Source organism: Glossina fuscipes, unplaced genomic scaffold, assembly GCF_014805625.2.
Source record: "Glossina fuscipes isolate IAEA_lab_2018 unplaced genomic scaffold, Yale_Gfus_2 1, whole genome shotgun sequence".
NCBI lineage: Eukaryota > Metazoa > Arthropoda > Insecta > Diptera > Glossinidae > Glossina > Glossina fuscipes.
In genome coordinates, this window is record NW_023998415.1 from 23062641 (window position 1) to 23081380 (window position 18740).

The 18740-nt window shown below is 34.3% G+C and overlaps 3 protein-coding genes across 19 annotated transcripts in view; 1 reads left to right on the top strand and 2 right to left on the bottom strand.

Annotated features, from left to right (window-relative positions):
* LOC119632105 (formin-binding protein 1) overlaps positions 1-8071 on the bottom strand; it is a 76749-nt gene extending 68678 nt beyond the window's left edge. For 14 of the 17 annotated variants that reach the window (XM_038024853.1, XM_038024844.1, XM_038024852.1 and 11 more), the window contains exon 1: positions 6567-7635. In XM_038024853.1, coding sequence (XP_037880781.1) covers positions 6567-6590 — 24 coding nt within the window. In that variant the 5' untranslated portion in view covers positions 6591-7635. The other 3 variants (XM_038024836.1, XM_038024835.1, XM_038024837.1) reach the window with 3 other exon arrangements.
* A 4839-nt stretch (positions 8072-12910) lies between these two features.
* Positions 12911-15433, top strand: LOC119632104 (eukaryotic translation initiation factor 3 subunit B). The gene is made up of 3 exons (XM_038024834.1): positions 12911-13142; positions 13226-15094; positions 15168-15433. The coding sequence occupies exons 1-3, from the start codon at positions 13040-13042 to the stop codon at positions 15254-15256; spliced, it is 2061 nt and encodes a 686-aa protein (XP_037880762.1). The 5' UTR covers positions 12911-13039; the 3' UTR covers positions 15257-15433.
* Positions 15434-16178: 745 nt separating this feature from the next.
* Positions 16179-18740, bottom strand: LOC119631542 (DNA replication licensing factor Mcm7). The gene is made up of 5 exons (XM_038023852.1): positions 18655-18740; positions 18223-18592; positions 17656-18157; positions 16538-17595; positions 16179-16460 (listed from the first exon to the last, which is right to left on the bottom strand). The coding sequence occupies exons 1-5, from the start codon at positions 18683-18685 to the stop codon at positions 16259-16261; spliced, it is 2163 nt and encodes a 720-aa protein (XP_037879780.1). The 5' UTR covers positions 18686-18740; the 3' UTR covers positions 16179-16258.

Here is an 18740-nt window from a genome sequence, read left to right on the forward strand (position 1 = left end):
TTATTAATTATATTCTTACTTTTCCTTTCGTATTTCATCATAATTTCGAGTTTTCACCCTACACCGCATGGCTCCTTTCTTTAAGTGTCTCCTCATAAGGATTGCAGACAGATCCGGCGAGACTTGTTTATCCGTCTGTCCAACTGTCCCTCTGTCCGTCTTAAATCGCAATTTTTGAGATATTTTGATGAAATTCGATACATCAGTACATTGCGTGCCGAGAACTTATTAGGAAAAGTCATTACATAAGCAACAGTGCTATACGACGCGATAGCGGGCACTGTTGTCGTTTATATGTACGTTTGGAACGAAATTGCATAATAACATTTCACACCAGCAGACTTGGCTTGTCTTGCCTCGTTTTGCATTACAACTAAGTTGAGATTATGTTATTCTACTATGATATCTTAGTCGAAAAACACAGAAATGAGAAAATTGGGCTCAACGTAAAATTCCGATAGAGTACCGTGTACGAATTAACCGTGTTCTAAGAGCAACGCCTGTATATATAGTCGTTTTTCGAATTTGTATAAAAATGTATTTGGAAAGCAATTTTTCTTTGAAAAAAAAGAAAAAAAAAACAAGCCACAATGATCTACTAACCAATACGTGCAAGAAAAACGATGCACTAAAATAAACCACTCGTACTTATTTTTTCAAATGAAGAAATTTTCAAAATCATGCAGAGATTGGAATGAAAAGAGAAAAAGATTAACAATGAATGGTGAAAGAGTGAAGCAAAGTCAAACAATTCGCAAAGAAGAACAAAAATCATTTCCTGTCAATCGTCAAAGATGTCTTTTTGCAGTGATTATATTGAAGGATTTATGTTATGAATAAGTCGAGCACGGAGGTGCATTGCTGTATAAATCTCACCTGCTTCTAAATCAGCAGCAATTAACATATGATAAACGGTTGATTTCATTTGACAAAGCCACTGAAGAAAAAGACGTGTGACATTAGCTTGGAGAACCGTATACTGAACCATTGTATCATTTCATTCACTGACAAACGAAGTAACGCGACACCTTCCGCTTTAAGGACTTCCGAGCTAAGCTGACGCTAACCAATTGTCGCTGTTACGCTTTTATTTTTCTCATATCAAGTTTATGATCGGCAGCAGTATCTCTTTGAAATGAAATTGTCTTTACCTGGCATACATCTCTTGCATACATATATATATTGTATTTAGCCATTTGCTCTAAGTTCTAATTGTAGCAACGTAATACGTATAGGAAAACTTATCTATTTGTTTGTTTATTTACTTACTACTAAACTAGTTTAAGATTAAGAATTTGGTTAATAATTCAGAACGTATTGCACCAATAGGACTTAGTGTCTCTTACAGTACAATGTGATTTGAGGATTATTACCCCTAGGAAACTGTTATACAACTCACTGAAACTACCGTTATTAAGTTCGTCTACCACTAATACACTGTTGTTCAATATAAATCTTACTCTTCAAAAATTACATCGGCAACAGCCTGATGCGATTCACATGGCAAATCGATACTGTTACCTTAAATGCAAGTACGCACTTAGGTTAAAAACGCATATATTTATACACGTTTTTCCGCGAGTATTGGCAATTGAATCACATTGTCAACAAAAAAACAGTCTTGAAGACGTAAGGCAAGGTACTTATCTTTCTTGAAGGAGGGCGCACACTCTCGAACAGCAAAGTTTGTTGAAAGCAATGAATTGAATATTGAATTATTGATGGATTAGGGGAATCCATTTTAACAATCGAAAAGAAATTACGCAGGAAATTGCACCGTTAATGCCATATCCATAGCAGTAAGTCTGCCATTTCATTTATATGGAATTCTTCTTCTTAATCAATATAGAATTCTACTACCATTCTCGACTGTCACCAATCCTCAAGAAATGCTACTTGAAATCCATACATCTTTAGCTGATTCAAACAGATTTACCATGTCTGTCTGCAAAACCACCACACCGCCACACCACTACGCTACACCATACATTACAAATATAAGTTTCGCCTCAAGACAAATATAGATTTATTACCTGTTTTGTAAAAATGGATATGGAATAGATAGTGCGGAAATGTATTAAAATACATTTGATATACCGCCTACACGACTCAGATTGAAATGAGACACGTTTGTCTCTCTCTCTCTCAATTATTACTGCGGCAAAGAAACGCATTTGTATACAATACATACTCTTACAACTATATAAACAAAAGATTAGAAAATCACATACATATATTAAGTCCAATTTGACGATGATCACGATGACGGTTACAAAGATAATGACGAGGGCGATTATGTTCGCGTTAATTGTTTGACACGCAGTCACTAACCATGCAAAAGCGCACAAAAACTCATATTCTTGCCCTCTCTTGTTAATGAAAAAATGATGCGAACACACCACAAATAGAAAACTTTTCGCTACTGTTTAATATAACTCACACTTACTTTCGCGTTCAAGCGTACACAGAGTTTATAAAAGCAAATAAAAATATAATAAAATAAGAAGAAGGAAAGAAAATTAACAATTCATACCGCAGATGATCTGATGCACAAGTAACAAACTTTGCAAAATTTACCGAACGTCACAACAAGAGATGACTGCGAGCTTCAATCACGGAAAGCGCAACAATTTCGAAGCAATTAGTTATTTAAACTATTTGGCCCAAATTGTTTGCAAAATTTTATAAAGTTGATGTCAATTTAGTTATTGTTGGGAATTAATTCAGTTTGCTTAACTATAAACTTTCTTCTTGTCTTTCCCTCTTGCCGTATAGTCATTGATTGAACATTTGCTTTTTTGCCTTACGGTATTTGCGCTAAGCAATTGGCTCTAGTCTATTATATCATATGTCTGAGTGTTTTGTTAACCTGCCCTTTTTGATGTCTTAAGCTCTATACCACGTACGCACACGAAAAACAAATAAGATCAAGCTTTGTGGCGGTTCAGTGTTTAGTTCAACATTTTAGATAAACTGACTTCATGCATAAAAGATGCCCTGACTCTCTCGATTCCGCTCGATTCCGATATTAGTAATAAAACTGTGTTTCGCTGCTTGTATGTGGTAGTCGTAGCTCTTTCACAGCATTCCGATATTCACCATTAAAAGTAAACGATATTTATTCGCTATCCTTCCGAGACACCCTTACGCTGCGGACAGTGGAACAAACATCAACGAATATTTTTAAAGAATGATTGAAGGCACGAATGATTGAATGACACTCTTTCTGTTTCAATAAATTTTTTTCTTGTCGCGAACGTACGGTCGCTTAGTGTAACAGGTAGAAACAGATGTCAGAGATACATGTTCGTCTATCATTTTCTTCGCCAATTGGTTGCCAATATCACTCATCGCCCCCCACAACACATGTACAGTACTGAAGTAACTGCACTAAAAATAGAAAAATTGAAAACCAACGCAAAAGCAATGGAAATATTTATTAAAGTCTAAACGGACAAATCGTAACGCCTTGAGGGAAAAAAGAAAACAAAAACATATATCGTACGTTAGCTTGGGCAATTGGATTGATGGGCGTGAATATCCCAACGTGATTCCAATGCAATGCGAATGCAACTTTACATGAATGTTTGTTAATTGCGATAAATGGGAAAGAAAATTTTATTGGTCCGTGACCGTCATGACGTCAGCGATATCTAATTTGGAATTAAAGCACTTAGCTTTTAGTCAAATTCTACTCTCCAAGCCTCTCTATTTGATAACCAATTGATTGTATTGATAGTTCGGGGAAACGGATCGACCACATTATAGGCTCCACCATATTTACTTTAGAATTGACATACTTTTCCACGGATAATGTATCCGAATAATAATTTTCAACATTCTGCCTTGTTTAGCTTATGAGTAGTAAGCAGAAGAAGTTATTTATAAGTTAATGGAGGCCTGTACAAGTGCTGCAAGATCACCCATAGATTATACATGCACCGTTTTTATAGTTGCTGTAGCTGCAGGTTATAAGAAAGCAGCAAAAAAGAGAATATGTTTTTATATTAGAAGAAAGTAGTAGTCTCAGACTATCTTGTACTGTGACCGATTTGTCCCATTTCTGTCCAATATCTAAGCTACGTGCAAGAATTTCCAATGTTTTTGCCGAGTTTGAAGCTTTTAGTTCCATTTTTGCGACGACAAGAGCATCTACCACAGACAGAGAGATAGATCGACATGCTTAAATCGGTTTAAAATTTAATGCTGATCAAGTATATAAATATTTCATGGGCATATGAAGCTTCCTTTCTGAATATTGCAAATTTGGTTTTGATAAAATGGATAAGACGCCCTTCATTGTTCGGTGATGGTGATGGGTATAAGAATGAATTTAATTTCAATTATTTTTCGACCTGCATCGACATTCATATTTTCAATACTAGCAGCATTCTTTGTCGCGAGCATAACAACATAGAACTGTAATGTCATTTTGAGGCAAAATGACAAAATATTATTAAGGTATTTACACTTCGAGTAGGGTGTTTTAGGACTCTTCAGAGAAGGGTAAAACAATTTTTAAAAACCGGCTATTATTTTTATGAAAGAAGAAAAAAATAACGAAAAAAGATTAGTCATATATGAAAATCTCGTATTGAACACGAGTAATCATTACAATGATTTACTTCTTGGCACGATATGCTTCATCAACTATACACAGAGGTCAGAGAAGGTAACAAATTTAATATCGATTTCGTTATCAATTTTTAATCTTACGATATATATTAGATAAAGTCTTGTCCTTTGGATCCATTATTTTGCAATGAAACGCGGCTTAAGCCTCATGCAATTAGAATGAACATTGATTGATATAAGAGAAGAACCGAGTGTGCACTATATCTCCATTTCGTTTGAAATGTGACTCATGCGAAGCGACGATGCTGCTGCTAAATTAGAAAATAAATATGTAAAATGAACAATTAAGACGTAGACACATCGATTAGAAGTCGTAAACGAAGGAGCAACGTCTGCCCACAGGCGCAAGAATGAGAAATTATGAAACTGTTCCACGCTTGCGCACTTGTCGTTCCCAAGCAAACAACCCTGTTCGTCTATACGGCGAAAATCGGTTTTACAAGTTAACGTAATGACAATGATTAGATGAATAGAAGAAGCATAAGCTAAATTCATACAAAATTAGACAATTTTGCTGTTAATGATTTCGAAAGCTTCTATGCAATCCGAATAGGAGCAATAAGGGTTTAAAATGAGTTGGAAATTTCATCTTGTGCATTGACGCAATGGAAAACGAAAGAAACATTATATTGATTTTTTAACTTCGAAAAGCCAAGCTAAAGAAAAAGGCATTTTAGCTAAATAACAAATTGTCCACAAATAACTCACAGCTTCTGCACATACAATCAAATCATATATACACGTCGATTACCTACGTTTACGTTCGCATTGTGTGCATGTATATATATATATATATATATATATGTAAGCATGACAACAAACAGAACACTAACACATAAACTTAGTTAAACTTGCTAAACCAGTTGAACGGCGAATTGAAAATAAAACTCTCAACTCGAAGCTTCAACAACTACAACAACGAAACGAGGGGAAAAATATTTAAAAAGAAAAAAAAAAAAATTCTCAACGGAGTGATAATTTAATTTTTCCCAAAATGGTAATCAGATTTCAATCTTAATTAATTAAGAAATATTTTTTGTCGGCAGGCATCTCTAGGCCAGGATGTGAATATCAGTAGTTTCGATTTACGTGGGATTTCGTTCATATAAACGTACTTGATTTGTTCGCCTGCCCACCTGATGGTCAACATTCGTATTGAGTCTATTCAGTTTACTCAAAATTTTTTCCTCTTTAATTTGGACATATTGACATATACACGCACTCCCACATGGGTCCATTGTCCCACTCCCACTGGTGGATAAATACTATATCATTCCGAGTACAATTTGTAAAAGGACCAAAGGAAAAGTTATTCATTTTTTATTTCCAGTTTTCAATCCATCAACTACGAACATCATCAAAGAAAATTAAGAGTTTGCTAGGAAACTAATCAACAACACTAAACTAAAATAAACCTAACGTGGTAAACAATAATTCTTTATTACATTATAGCAACAAAGAAAATTATTGGACTTCAAGATGGCGAATAAGACTACGATACGTAAGGTAGTTGAAAAGTCATTCAAATCAAATCAAAGATCGCTGAACACCTCATATTTCCCTCCATACTCTTTTCCCTTCTCCTTTGTTGTCATGACATTTCCGATGTTCGCATGCGACATGTTCTGCAAGCAACGTGAAATACTCTTAATAATCTCGCATATACGTTCTGTACTTCTTCAACTTTAGAATTCAGTAAAATTGCAACTTTGCCGAAACTTTCTATTAAAAAATAGTTCTGGAAAGTAAGAGCATGCCACCAGCAACCCATTGACCAATCGACATATGGATAAGTTATTATTATTATGAATCAGGGCTAATTCACACTTTTTCTTCGACATTATTTGATGAGTCAACACGACAACTTCTTAACTCATAACAACGCTTTTAAAAAGTGAATGATATGTAGAAAAAGAGGTTCATACACTTACCCATAGCTCAGTACCCCAACTCATGTTGGAACTATCTGCTGAATCGCCCGCCACTTTGGAAACTCAAATGTCAGTTATCCACGAACAATCCAATACTCAAAGTAATCCACAGTAATAAGGAAAGAACGGGTTAGATTAATATCAAGTACGCGGTGGTGGCAACACTGCCACCAATTATGTTTAACCACAATTAACGAAAATGCGGACTTGACAAGATCTTGGCTTTTAAATAATTTTTCTATAGAAAAAATACATCACAAATAAGTTACCAAATTCAAAAATAATTGTGATTTTTTTTTCGAGTGACTATGTCAAATTACGGGCGATACAATATATAATGTACTATAGGATATAAAGGAAACGCGAGATATAAATTTCCGAGCTTATTAGAAAAAATCGGAGTAAATTAATATAAAAAATAAGTAGTTAACAGGGATCAAATGGAACACAAAACGTTGTGAAATAAATTTTTTTTTTTAAATCCGCTAAACCATATATAAGACGCGTTCGCGCACACACGCACATGCCATGATAAGCAGTCGCAGACCGAAGAGTAATTAAGTGCACAACAACAACAAGAATAATAATATAAATGCAATTAATATATTAAAGTATATGTTGTATATTGCCTTCGATACTAAATATGAAGTATTCGGAAATATGAAGGAAAAAGAACGACAAGAGAAAATATTTATTTTCTTATTTACTTGCTAAGTTTTTTCTTTACTGAAAGTTTTGTTTTATTCACATTTTTGTTTTTAGATAAAATGATAAACCGGAACAAATAGAATTGAATGCAAGCAAATCGAGAATCGAGAGAGAGAGAGAGAAATTGGGAGAAATAGCAAAATGAATACATACAGTTGTACGTATTTTTTGTAATGCTGACGTTAATATATATTGGCGTTGCAGGTGCTGCAAACAAATTTTCATGAAAATTTTACTTGTACACTCGACAGCACATCAAAAGAATGTGTATGTGGTGAGTGCTGCTACTACTCTATAGAGTGTAAAGCAATTTTAATTCAATTATCTCCACATTAAGCATACAGTTCTTAACTATTTCTATAATTTATTACTTCTCTACCGATCTTTTATAATTACTTGCACATTCTTTTTTTTTTTTTTGCGCAATTTTGTACACAAACGCTGTTTGTTTTTATTGACTGCAATTGCTGTTCACTTCTATTTAACACAACTTTGTTTTCCTTTTCACGACTGACTATTATTTTATTTCCTCGGCTCGGATATTTTCAGTTTCAATGAAATTAGCACTTTTTGTACATGTCAGGAGAATTTCCATTGAAAAAGCAGACGACACCATTTTCCAGTTCCTCGCATAAAAAAATCAAGTTTATTTCCAATTGAGGACATGCATATATGTCCTCTCCCTTTCTTTTTAAAGAACCACCATAATTTTGAACATATTATGTCCTGCTTTTTTTATTTATTTTTCTTAAGACATGGCATTCATTCCTTTTTGGAAATACTTTTCTGCTTGAAAAGCAGAAAAATTTGTTTTAGTCATACACAAAAATCCTCGCTCCGAAATTTAAAATCAATTCGTATACTTATTCCGCACTAATCTTTCCCGTAATATTCCGTATTTCTAGCTCTTCGCTCTTCATGAAAACTAATGAAACGATTTGAATGCATGCACACCACTCTTTCTGATTCTCACTTTTTCTCGTTCGCTCATTCATTCGTTTTGACTCATATTCTTTTTATTTCGCTCATGTCCGCGCAATGCTTGCAGTTACGGTGACCAGACGAAACGAATTTTTACGTATTTATATATTTTTAATGTATTTCGCAAATATATTATTAAATACAATAATAATAATAATAAAATAATTTATTTCTGGAAATGGAAGAAAAAATTTATTTTAAGATTATATATATATCGTCCCAAATTTATAAAGTTGTAATCTGGTCATCTTAATTCCCTGTATTTAAAAAACAGAAAACTATGTGCGAATATTACTTTGTTATGTTGCGTTTATATAAGCAATCAAAGTAACTGAACTGAGTTTGCATAGGCAATAAGTTTACTTTTTGTATATTTTGTATTAATAATTTCCTCTTTAACGATTTGTTTATAAAAAAGAACATATAACAGCAGATTGAAAAATTAATCGTTTTATTATATTAGTTCTTATATTTTCAGTGTCTTTAATAATATTAATTAGCAGTGGTTAAATACATTGAATAAAAATGTGAAATATTTGAATGCTTGAACATCTGAAACTTAACTACATTGACTGCTTTATCTAATCGAATTGGGGAATATTAAATTACGGGAAATGAAATTATATATTTTATTTAAGTATAATGAGAAATGATTTTATTATAATATTAATTAGAACTTTAGTTATATTAATTATATTAGTATTTTTAGTTTATTTATTAACTCGATTTCATTTCATTTAAAAGACGGGGTAATTTTTTATTATTATTTTTAGCATTAACAACAAATCATAAATTAGATTTAAAAAAAATTATTCCTTAAAACAGTCAAGGTTAAGATAGTTAAGCTTAATAAGATGGGTAAGATAGGTAATATTAAAAAGATTAAAAAGAATAAAAGGACTATTATTTATGAGAGTTAAATGAATAATTTTTCTTTTCTCCTATAATACTATTATATGTTTGTACTTAAAAATTTTAAATTAATAACCTTCAACAGTGAATGTGTGATAGGTTATATTATTTCTCATGTAACATTATTTTTTTTTAAATAAGTCTATATTTTTATATAAGTGATTTCAGTATTTTATTTATTGATGTATATATAGATAGAGTAAGTGATTTAGGTAATCTTTTATTATTAATTTAATGCGTGAATTTTTAAAAAAATCGTTTTTAAAATATAAAAAGAAATAATTTGTTTACAGAAACAAATGTGATGAAAAAAAATTTTATTTTCAGCAAAGTCAAAAAAGATATTCATAAGAAGTGTATAGGAAAGCAAATTTAACTCTCAGAAATAGAATTTATTTCTCAGCAAATATAAATAATAATTTAGTTTATTTTTGTTCAAGATAGTGTTGCCAAGCCTATAAAACTATCCCGAACAATAAGATAAGATTACCATTAGTTATCAGGAGAACAATTTATGGAAGTTGCACACATATATTATTAAACATTCCACGAAACCTTGTAACATATTTTACTCATCTATATTCAACAAATAATGGGATATCAGATCGATATAATATCGAAGTAACACATAATTATATGCAATAATGTATGAAGTCTTGATATGTAGCCATCACATAGTTATACTGGTTGCATTTACCCTACTCCATATTTTCCGTGTTACCTCATTTGTATTTTACCCACTTCTTTCGTTCTTTCCTCTGTCTCTGCCACCACCTCTCTTCATCTGCTTTGTAGTCCCACAATAATTCCGACAATAATTTAATTGCGTTAATAATGTGCACTCCCGATGTATCAGTGTGTGAATATGAATATACTCATTAATTGTTTCATGACAATGATCTAATTTTGTTTCTTATTAGATAAAGGCTTGTAGCATCCAGCTAGGACTTCGATTTAGTCGCAATCTTCTATTTAACACGTCCCGTTCTTCAATACATAAACCTTTCGTCAAAAAGTTATAAATCTGCCATTCCTTCAGAACATATATAAAAGTTCGAATCCTCGAAAATATAGGGAAATATCGAAACAATCAAAGCGAACTCTTGACAATTGACGAGGAAACATTCGACAAATCAAACCGTTGATATTGCAAACAAAAATTGAACCAATCAAAGGCTCACTTCGAGCCTTTGTCGTTTTCTCGACTTCATACATTCTCTATTAAAAATAATAACAGCAGGTTGCTGCACCATACTTATTCAACGGTAAAGTAAAATATCGTTTATTGTTAACGCAAGGAAATCAATTGATGGCGTAAAACAATTGTGTTTGGAGGATACACTTTAATCCGTGTTCGCAAATACATGGATAATTTTAATGCAATTAATGCGGCCTACCCTCAACTCGATAAAATAAGTTTTAATAGATAAATTTTTTTTTTGTTTACCTTACCCGATACTTTTAAGTAAATGTACATTTTTAGAGTAAAAACTGTCAAATAAAAATAATAAGGCTCGGTACTGTTAGTAGAGAATAATGTATAGTGTATATTCTTATACATATTTTTTAGAGATCGGAATAGCTTTTTATTTGTTTTTCGGCGTTGTTCGAATAAGATTTTATAGGTTTTGTACCTTTCGTAAAATTGGAATACAATTTCGTATGACATATATAAATCTTAACGTCACATATAATCCACAACATGCTGTTCTCTCTCTCTCTCTCTCGCTTTCTCTTTCTCTATCTGCTATATTGTGGATTCTGGGCGGTCAACTTGTGGAAGTTGTGCGAACTGGGCGGCTAACTTGTGGAATCTGTGGGAACTGGGCGGCGGACTTGTAGAATTTGTGGAAACTTGGCGGTCAACTTGTGGAATTTGTGGGAACTGGGTGGTCAACTTTTCGAATTTGTGGGAACTGGGCGGCGAACTTGTGGGAACCTAGTTTATTAGAGTTGCCAAAGTTCGCCTTTGCAGATGTATCAAGGCATTGGAGTTTGTTGCTCTGAAATTAGCGTATAAAATACTTTACAACAGAAAATTAATTGAACACATAGCTTGCATGCGTTTCTAAAGCAATATCAACGTATAGAAGACAAATCGAAAAGTTTCCTTACAAAGTAATTTTTTAAAGCAAATTATGAATAGAAAGAAAAAATATTTAGCTTTCGAAAGCAGAAGACAATTATAACTGCTTTTGGTAAGTTCCAATAATAGTTGAGAATATAATATTTGCAACTAATTAATAATCTTTACTTTACATAATTCTACAATAATGCAAAGATTTCGTTGTCCACCAGAATATGTTGATTGTGAAGAAAACGGTATGGCAAAAAGCGAATTATGGGAAGTGAACACACGCCGCGCAGAGCTGCAAGCTTCTCGGGAAATAATCTTGCGGCCATTCAAGTTTACTTAAGCAGTAAATGAAATGAAAATGAACAAAAAAAAACATAGAATTCATTTATAATGTAAAATATAAAATCTTATATTCATTTACATTGAAAAAGACTACAAATCTCCCTATACATTTCTAATTCAATTTGTTTTTAATCTGCACCCTGCAATCCCCTAAGAGACCCGTAGCATCACAGAATTTCCATTTGACTTTGGAGGGATAGCATTGCACGTATATTGCATTCAAGTATTTCTACCATAACTTTCGTGGGTTGAGCACGGGAAAGAAGTAATGGAAGGTTGGAAGGAAAGCATCGGTAGTTAAGCTAGAAAGATAAACGGTCCAATATCACGGTCTCCACTGAATCGGCCATACGGTAAAAGGAAAATATAATGGCACCGATGGCATAAAAAATAAACAATAAATAAAAAATTTACACACGAATTAGATATTTGACAAATCTCAAAATTATAAATATGTAAAGCTTTTGTGCCTTTGTAAGTATATTCAACTATTGTTTACACTTCAAATGTAGAACCATACGTGTTTGTTGCTGTAAATCTGGTATCATGTGTGACGTGATGTAAACGTCATGTGAATTTGAATTTGGTTTGCGTCTTGTAGAATATTTAAAAAATACAGTACCAGGTTCTTGTATCTGCTGATACGAAGTTTGGACAGCATTGATCATAAGAAGGCATTTTCAATCGTCAGAAGATTTGTGATTGGTTCGGCTGTCATCGCTGCACCCACCTGGCAGTAAATTTTGTATTCTGGAGTATAAATACCAACAAACTTTTTTATGAGTTTTTACATCATGTTGACCTAAACCAGGGTAGTTAACTTACAAAAATTCCAAAATGAAATTTAACAAAAAAAAAAAACTATGCAGCGTTAAAAGGAAGAAGCAAACTAAAGGTAAATTATTAATACAATAATTTAATATAATAGTCTTCATTCCTATTCTAATATATTAGCCAACTTTTCCTCAGCAACTGAATGAAATTGACTACTAAATAAAATAAGCGAAAATACCATTGCTTATTTTCGACAAAATGCATGAATATATTACAAATATTTTTTCAATCATTTTCTATACCCATTATTTTATATTTGCCATCAGTTTTTAAAAATTTACGCCTTATACCGTTCTACAAAGCTTTGTTATTACAATGAAAATGCTCAGTGACCTGCTGATTATTTGAATTATTGAATTTTCTTTTTGGAAAAATGTGATTGCTATGTTGTTAATGCTGTCAAACTTCAAAAAGAAACCGAATTACTCTTTACAACACTGTTTTGAAATTTTGACTTTGATTTCTTTACTTTTACTCAAACTGTTATCGATTAACTACAGGCGATTTTTTTGTCAAACCTTCTTTTGGATTTACGACGTGAATTTGGTGTGCGTGTCTTGTGTTTCTAGTAGAGGTTTTATAAATTTTCTAATTAAACCTTATAAAATTTTTTTCAAAAATGGCGAAAAAGAAAAGTGAAGAATCGCCGGCAGAAGGAGATGTTGAAGATGAACCCAATTTTGAAGACCCCGAGGGATATGTTGATGATATTAGTGATGAAGGTGAGTGTTAACAGCAGACATAACCTTAAAAATACGTATATGTATACATATATATATACATATATATATATATATTTGTTCAGAATTGTTAGCCGATAAACTGGCTCAGCGACCATCAGAAGCGGATGGCGTTGAAAGTGTCGTGGTGGTAGATAATATACCTAAAGTGGAACCATCGCGTTTAGAAAAATTGAAAGCGGTCATCAGTAAGATATTCGCTAACGTTGGGGAGATTGTTAATGCAGTCTATCCAACTGACGAAGAGGGCAAAACAAAAGGTTACGCCTTCATGGAGTTTAAAAATGCAGCGCAAGCTGAAGATATTGTAGAGAAGTTCAATAATCATCGTCTAGACAAGTGTCATACGTTGGCTGTGAATTTGTTCACAGATTTTCAAAAATATAAAAATATACCAGATAAATGGGAGCCGCCCACACCGCAACCATTTAAGATACAAAATGATCTTTACAGTTTCCTAATGGATCCAGATGCTTACGATCAGTATTGTGTGGCTGCTGAAACTGCTCCCAATAGCGTTCAGGTGGCTTTTTGGCAGAATACTTTGCCTGAACCGACAGAGTTGGAGACTCGGGAAAGTTTTACGGATACATTTGTGAAGTGGTCGCCGCTGGGCACATACGTGGTGACATTCCACAAACCGGGTGTGGCCATTTGGGGCGGTAGTAAATTCACCAGAATACAGAGATTTCCTCATCCAGGTACGCAATTTGTAGAATTCTCACCCTGCGAAAATTATTTGGTCACCTATGGGCCTACGCCAACTGGACAAAAAGTTATTATATGGGACATACGCTCGGGAGCGGAAAAGCGGTCATTCGTAGCGGATGGTATGTCTATGCTCTCAATGTTCCGTTGGTCTCATGATGACAAGTACGTGGCTCGTCTGGGCGACAATTCAATACACATCTACGAGACGCCCTTGTTTTATTTGTTGGATTTAAAGTCGATTAAAATACCCGGAATACGTGGTTTTTCATGGTCTCCGACTGATAATGTCATTGCGTATTGGGTAGAAGAGCAAAATCAAATACCTGCTCGTGTAACCCTTATGGAGATTCCGAAAAAGCGAGAAATACGCAATAAAAACCTCTTCCATGTCGCCGACAGTAAACTGCACTGGCAGAAGTCTGGTGATTACTTGTGCGTGAAAGTAGATCGATATATGAAATTGAAAAAGGACAAAAAGGATTGCGACGTCAAGTTTTTGGGTATGTTTTACAACTTTGAAATATTCCATATGCGTGAAAAAGAGATACCTGTGGATTCAGTTGAAATACGTGAGCTCATTTTGTCGTTTGCTTGGGAGCCTATAGGCAACAAGTTCGCCATTATACATGGCGAAGCGAATAATTCTAATGTGAGCTTTTACGAAGTTAGTGATGGCGTAAAGCCCACACTTGTAAAAAAATTGGAAAAGAAATCCTGTACGCATTTGTTTTGGTCGCCTAGAGGGAAGTTTATTGTTATGGCCAATCTGACTATGGGAACTTTTGAGTTTGTTGATACTAGCAATAATTTTCTAATAACCGCTTCTCCTGATCATTTCCGGGCTTCTGAAGTTGAGTGGGATCCTACGGGGCGTTATGTAGTTACGGGTGTATCGTCATGGAAAGTTAAAGAGGATACCGGTTTTAATATGTACACTTTCCAAGGCCGCATAATTCGACGAAATATACTAAAGAATTTTGTGCAATTCTTATGGCGCCCTCGACCTGCTACTCTGCTAACTGAAGAGGAGCAAAAGGAAATATATAAAAGTTTAAAGAAATATTACGCGATTTTCGAGCAAAAGGATCGTTTACGTTTAACGCGAGCCAGCAAGGAATTACTAGAAAAGCGAGCCCAGTTGCGTGAGCAATTCTTGGAGTACCGCAACAAACGTGTTGTCGAATGGAAGGACCAGAAACAAAGACGTTTGCAACTTAGAAATCGTAAGCGATAAAATTATTAATAATTTTTAAATAAATTTTCTTTATCTATTTTCTTTTTGTGTTAAACTTACAGTGATCGATACAGATAATTTGGAGACCGAAGAAGTGGATGAAGAGGTTGTCGAATTTCTGGTTAAAGAAGAAATTACATTGCTCGAGTAATTCGCTTAAAATTTAACAGTGATTCGAACTCTTTTCCAACATAGTTTAAATAAGCGTCTATTAGTCACCAACTTTGAGAAACTTTTCTGTCATTAAATTCTGTTTATCTATAAATTCAACTGTGTTGGAAAAGAAACCGATTTTTTATTTTAATAAATTTTTTTTTTTTTTTTTTTTTTTTTTTTTTATTAATGATTAAGAAAAACCGTGTACTCTCTCTTTTTTATCATAAATTATTGAATCAAACAGAAGGAACGTAGATTTTTTTTATATTTAATGAGGGCAAGCTTTGTTACCTTACAAAGAACTGTAGCCAAGTATTTGGAATAATATCATTCTTGAACTATATACTGAAGGCAAATAAATACATAATTGGACTGCAGCAGAAATAAATGAAATTGATTTTATTACATCGCGATAAGCCGGCCAAATTTATTGATAAGCCAATTAATTACCGTAGTGTTGTAAATTTTGAGTCACACCACCTTCATAGGCGGAATTCGTGCAATTATTAATTTGAATTTTAACGAAACACATTGCATTTTGTAAGAGGAATGTCGCATACACTCAAGGAATCATTGCAAATAGTTCAACGTTATTTTCGAAGGCTCTACGTACTCTACGAACTTAATACCTACTTGTCGATGTGCGAGCCCTGGGAAAAGCTATTCCTAAGTAAGCTGACGAAAATCCATCGGGAAAATCACTTAATAATGTTCATTACATTGAATAATAATTGCAGATATTTTGTTCGGTGTATGTTTGTGGTCGATCGCTTATTTCATCCGCTTAAATATCAAACACATACTAAGCAAATTTGCAGAAGACTAAAAAGAAGTAAAAGAAGCATGATCCATAAAACAAATGATCCTCGTGTTTTTTATTTATTTATTTTTTTTTGATTTTATTAATAAATGATTCGGATGAAACAGTAACTTATTAATGGATAAAAATATAAATGAAATATGAAAAAGGAAAAATAATAAATAAGAAAAACTTTGTTCACATGAAAGTGATTTTCGTACGACCCATATTCACTTGCCACACGTTAAGCTCCTCATAGTCTTCGATGCATTTATCCACTTGGTCTGGCTTGAAGCCCTTGTTAGCGCACCGATCCATAATATCTGCGATTTTTACGGTATTGCTATTACCGGCCAATTCACGAACAGCAGCAAAAATTCTGTCCGATGTAGTTGGTATACTAACATAAAGATCAAAACATATCTTAATAATTGCAAGACAATGTTTCTAGTCGTGATCTAATCATGAATTGCTTACCGGCCTTTTTGATGCTCGTGTATTTGATTCAGGGAATCTTTCGACATTTCGAGTAAACGTAAAGCTTCGGATACATCGTCTTTTTCGACTTTATCAGATAACCGTAGGCGGGCCAAAGCTGTCGACAAACGCAAAATGCCTAACAAATTACGAGGCGAGGTGAAGGTCATATCGTTCTGGTTACGAGCTTCACGTCTTAGTTCGACATAGGCACCGACTATGTAATCGGTAAGTTCTTCTGGTATGGCAGGATCTTTGCGTTTGCAAAGATTGATATAGCGACGCATTAGATTCATGTCCAAAGCTTTAACACGGCTAGGCGGCTGCTTGCTGTGGCTGTGTACATAAGTTATATGCTTGGCTAAACGCAAGTCGTTGTCACGATCGGGTCGATCTTGCATTAGCCATAATAAGTCAAAACGCGATAATAAGGCAGCTGGTAATTGTATATTCTGCTCCACAGTACGCTTGGGATTATAGCGTCCAAACGCGGGATTGGCTGCTGCCAATATAGATACTCTCGCATTTAATGTAGTCATAATGCCGGCTTTAGCTATGGAAATGGTCTGCTGCTCCATGACTTCATGTATGGCTGTGCGATCGTCGTCGGCCATTTTATCAAATTCATCGATACAGCAGACTCCTTGGTCCGCTAATACTAAAGCACCACCCTCTAAAATCATCTCGCCTGTTAATGGATCCTTCATAACAGCGGCAGTCAATCCAACTCCCGAAGATCCGCGTCCAGTTGTATATTGCGATCGCAGTGCTAAACGACTTATGTAACTGAGCAGTTGTGATTTAGCTACGCCCGGATCTCCCATTAAGCAAATGTTAATGTTTCCTCTGATTTTCATACCATCAGGTCGTTTATCTACGCCTCCTACTAAAAGCAATAACAAAGCCTTCTTTACATCGACATGACCGTATATTTCAGGAGCCAAACTGGTCGCCAAACGCTCATAGAAATCGTCCTGAGCAAATTCATCTAACTCTTCCGCCGTTAAATCGGCATCTTTATCAGTAATATCGTCGCTTTTATTTAGGCAAATGATCCTCTAGAGAGAAGATTCATTACCAATTTGATCAGATTCATTATTAATAAATTATAAACTTACATAGGCCTGCAAAAAAGTTTCCGATAAAAGTCCTTGTATTAACTGCCTAAAACCCGTACGCATTAAAGGCAGAAAAACGCCAGATATTAAAACATGATCGCCCGGTTGGGCTTGACGCGTCATTTCGCCCCGGCACATAATGGTCATAGTGCGCGGTATGTGACCAACAGGTACTTGATCGCTGTGTTCTTGTATTTTAAGCTCTTGAAATTTAACGAACTTTGATCCACGTGTTTGCAGATACAAACGTCCCCCGGCTTTATTCACACGACAATCGTCGGAAGGACAATCTTGAATCGGTGTGAACGACAATGAGTTCACTGGTTGATAAGTTTCTGAACCGCATCGATCACAAGTATAAGTTGCCACTACCATCATAGGCTTCACTTCCGTGGTACGAGTTACTATTCCACGTACTGTAACTAGCTTCCCTATATGTTCGGCTTTAATATCACGAATGGAATGAGCCTTTTCATGCGACGGAGGCCTAATAGCGACTTCACTAGCAATACAGAAAAATTTGAAATTAATTATAATTTTCTTTTTTTCTCCAACTAAATTTCCTACAATCTTTTCATCAACTCTGGAGGAAAGTTGTTTCTTTGATCGCGTTGTTCCATGGGATTGCGATTGCGCACTTCCATTAATAAACGATGTTCAATATAAACATCTAATGCATCCTTGGCATGAATGTCTCGCTGTTTATAATTAGGCAACATTTCGGTGATCGCATCTCCAAACATTGAAGCGTAACGCCGACAGTTGTTTATTACTGCATCGGATAGACCATCATTATATTCGGATAGATGATCCAAGTCAATGGTTAATAAGGCTTGTTCACGATGAGCCAGTTTCACCAGTTGCTGGGCGTAGATGAAAATTTTCTTACCTTCTTCATCTTCCTTACAGAATTCAGCCAGAAAAGTTTTGATGGACTCTTATCGCAAAAAGAATTACATTTATTTTATTGCAAAACATATTCCTTCAACAGTTGCTCACCTTTGTCTTGAGCGTAATCTCGACGCGCCATTATTTCTATCAATTCTTATTTAGTAAAAATTGTCCTCTTATCTCCTTGATCCAAC

What these genes read in the sequence shown, in the direction of transcription:
- LOC119631542 (XM_038023852.1), bottom strand. Translation starts at nt 18,685, where the DNA reads ATGGCGCGTCGAGATTACGCTCAAGACAAAG. An exon ending in CCAGAGTTGATGAAAAGATT is followed by an intron (nt 18,158 to 18,222) that starts GTAGGAAATTTA and finishes CTGTATTGCTAG; the next exon opens with TGAAGTCGCTATTAGGCCTC. An exon ending in AAACTTTTTTGCAGGCCTAT is followed by an intron (nt 17,596 to 17,655) that starts GTAAGTTTATAA and finishes TCTTCTCTCTAG; the next exon opens with AGGATCATTTGCCTAAATAA.
- LOC119632104 (XM_038024834.1), top strand. Translation starts at nt 13,040, where the DNA reads ATGGCGAAAAAGAAAAGTGAAGAATCGCCGGCAGAAGGAGATGTTGAA. An exon ending in TGATGATATTAGTGATGAAG is followed by an intron (nt 13,143 to 13,225) that starts GTGAGTGTTAAC and finishes ATATTTGTTCAG; the next exon opens with AATTGTTAGCCGATAAACTG. An exon ending in ACGTTTGCAACTTAGAAATC is followed by an intron (nt 15,095 to 15,167) that starts GTAAGCGATAAA and finishes TTAAACTTACAG; the next exon opens with TGATCGATACAGATAATTTG.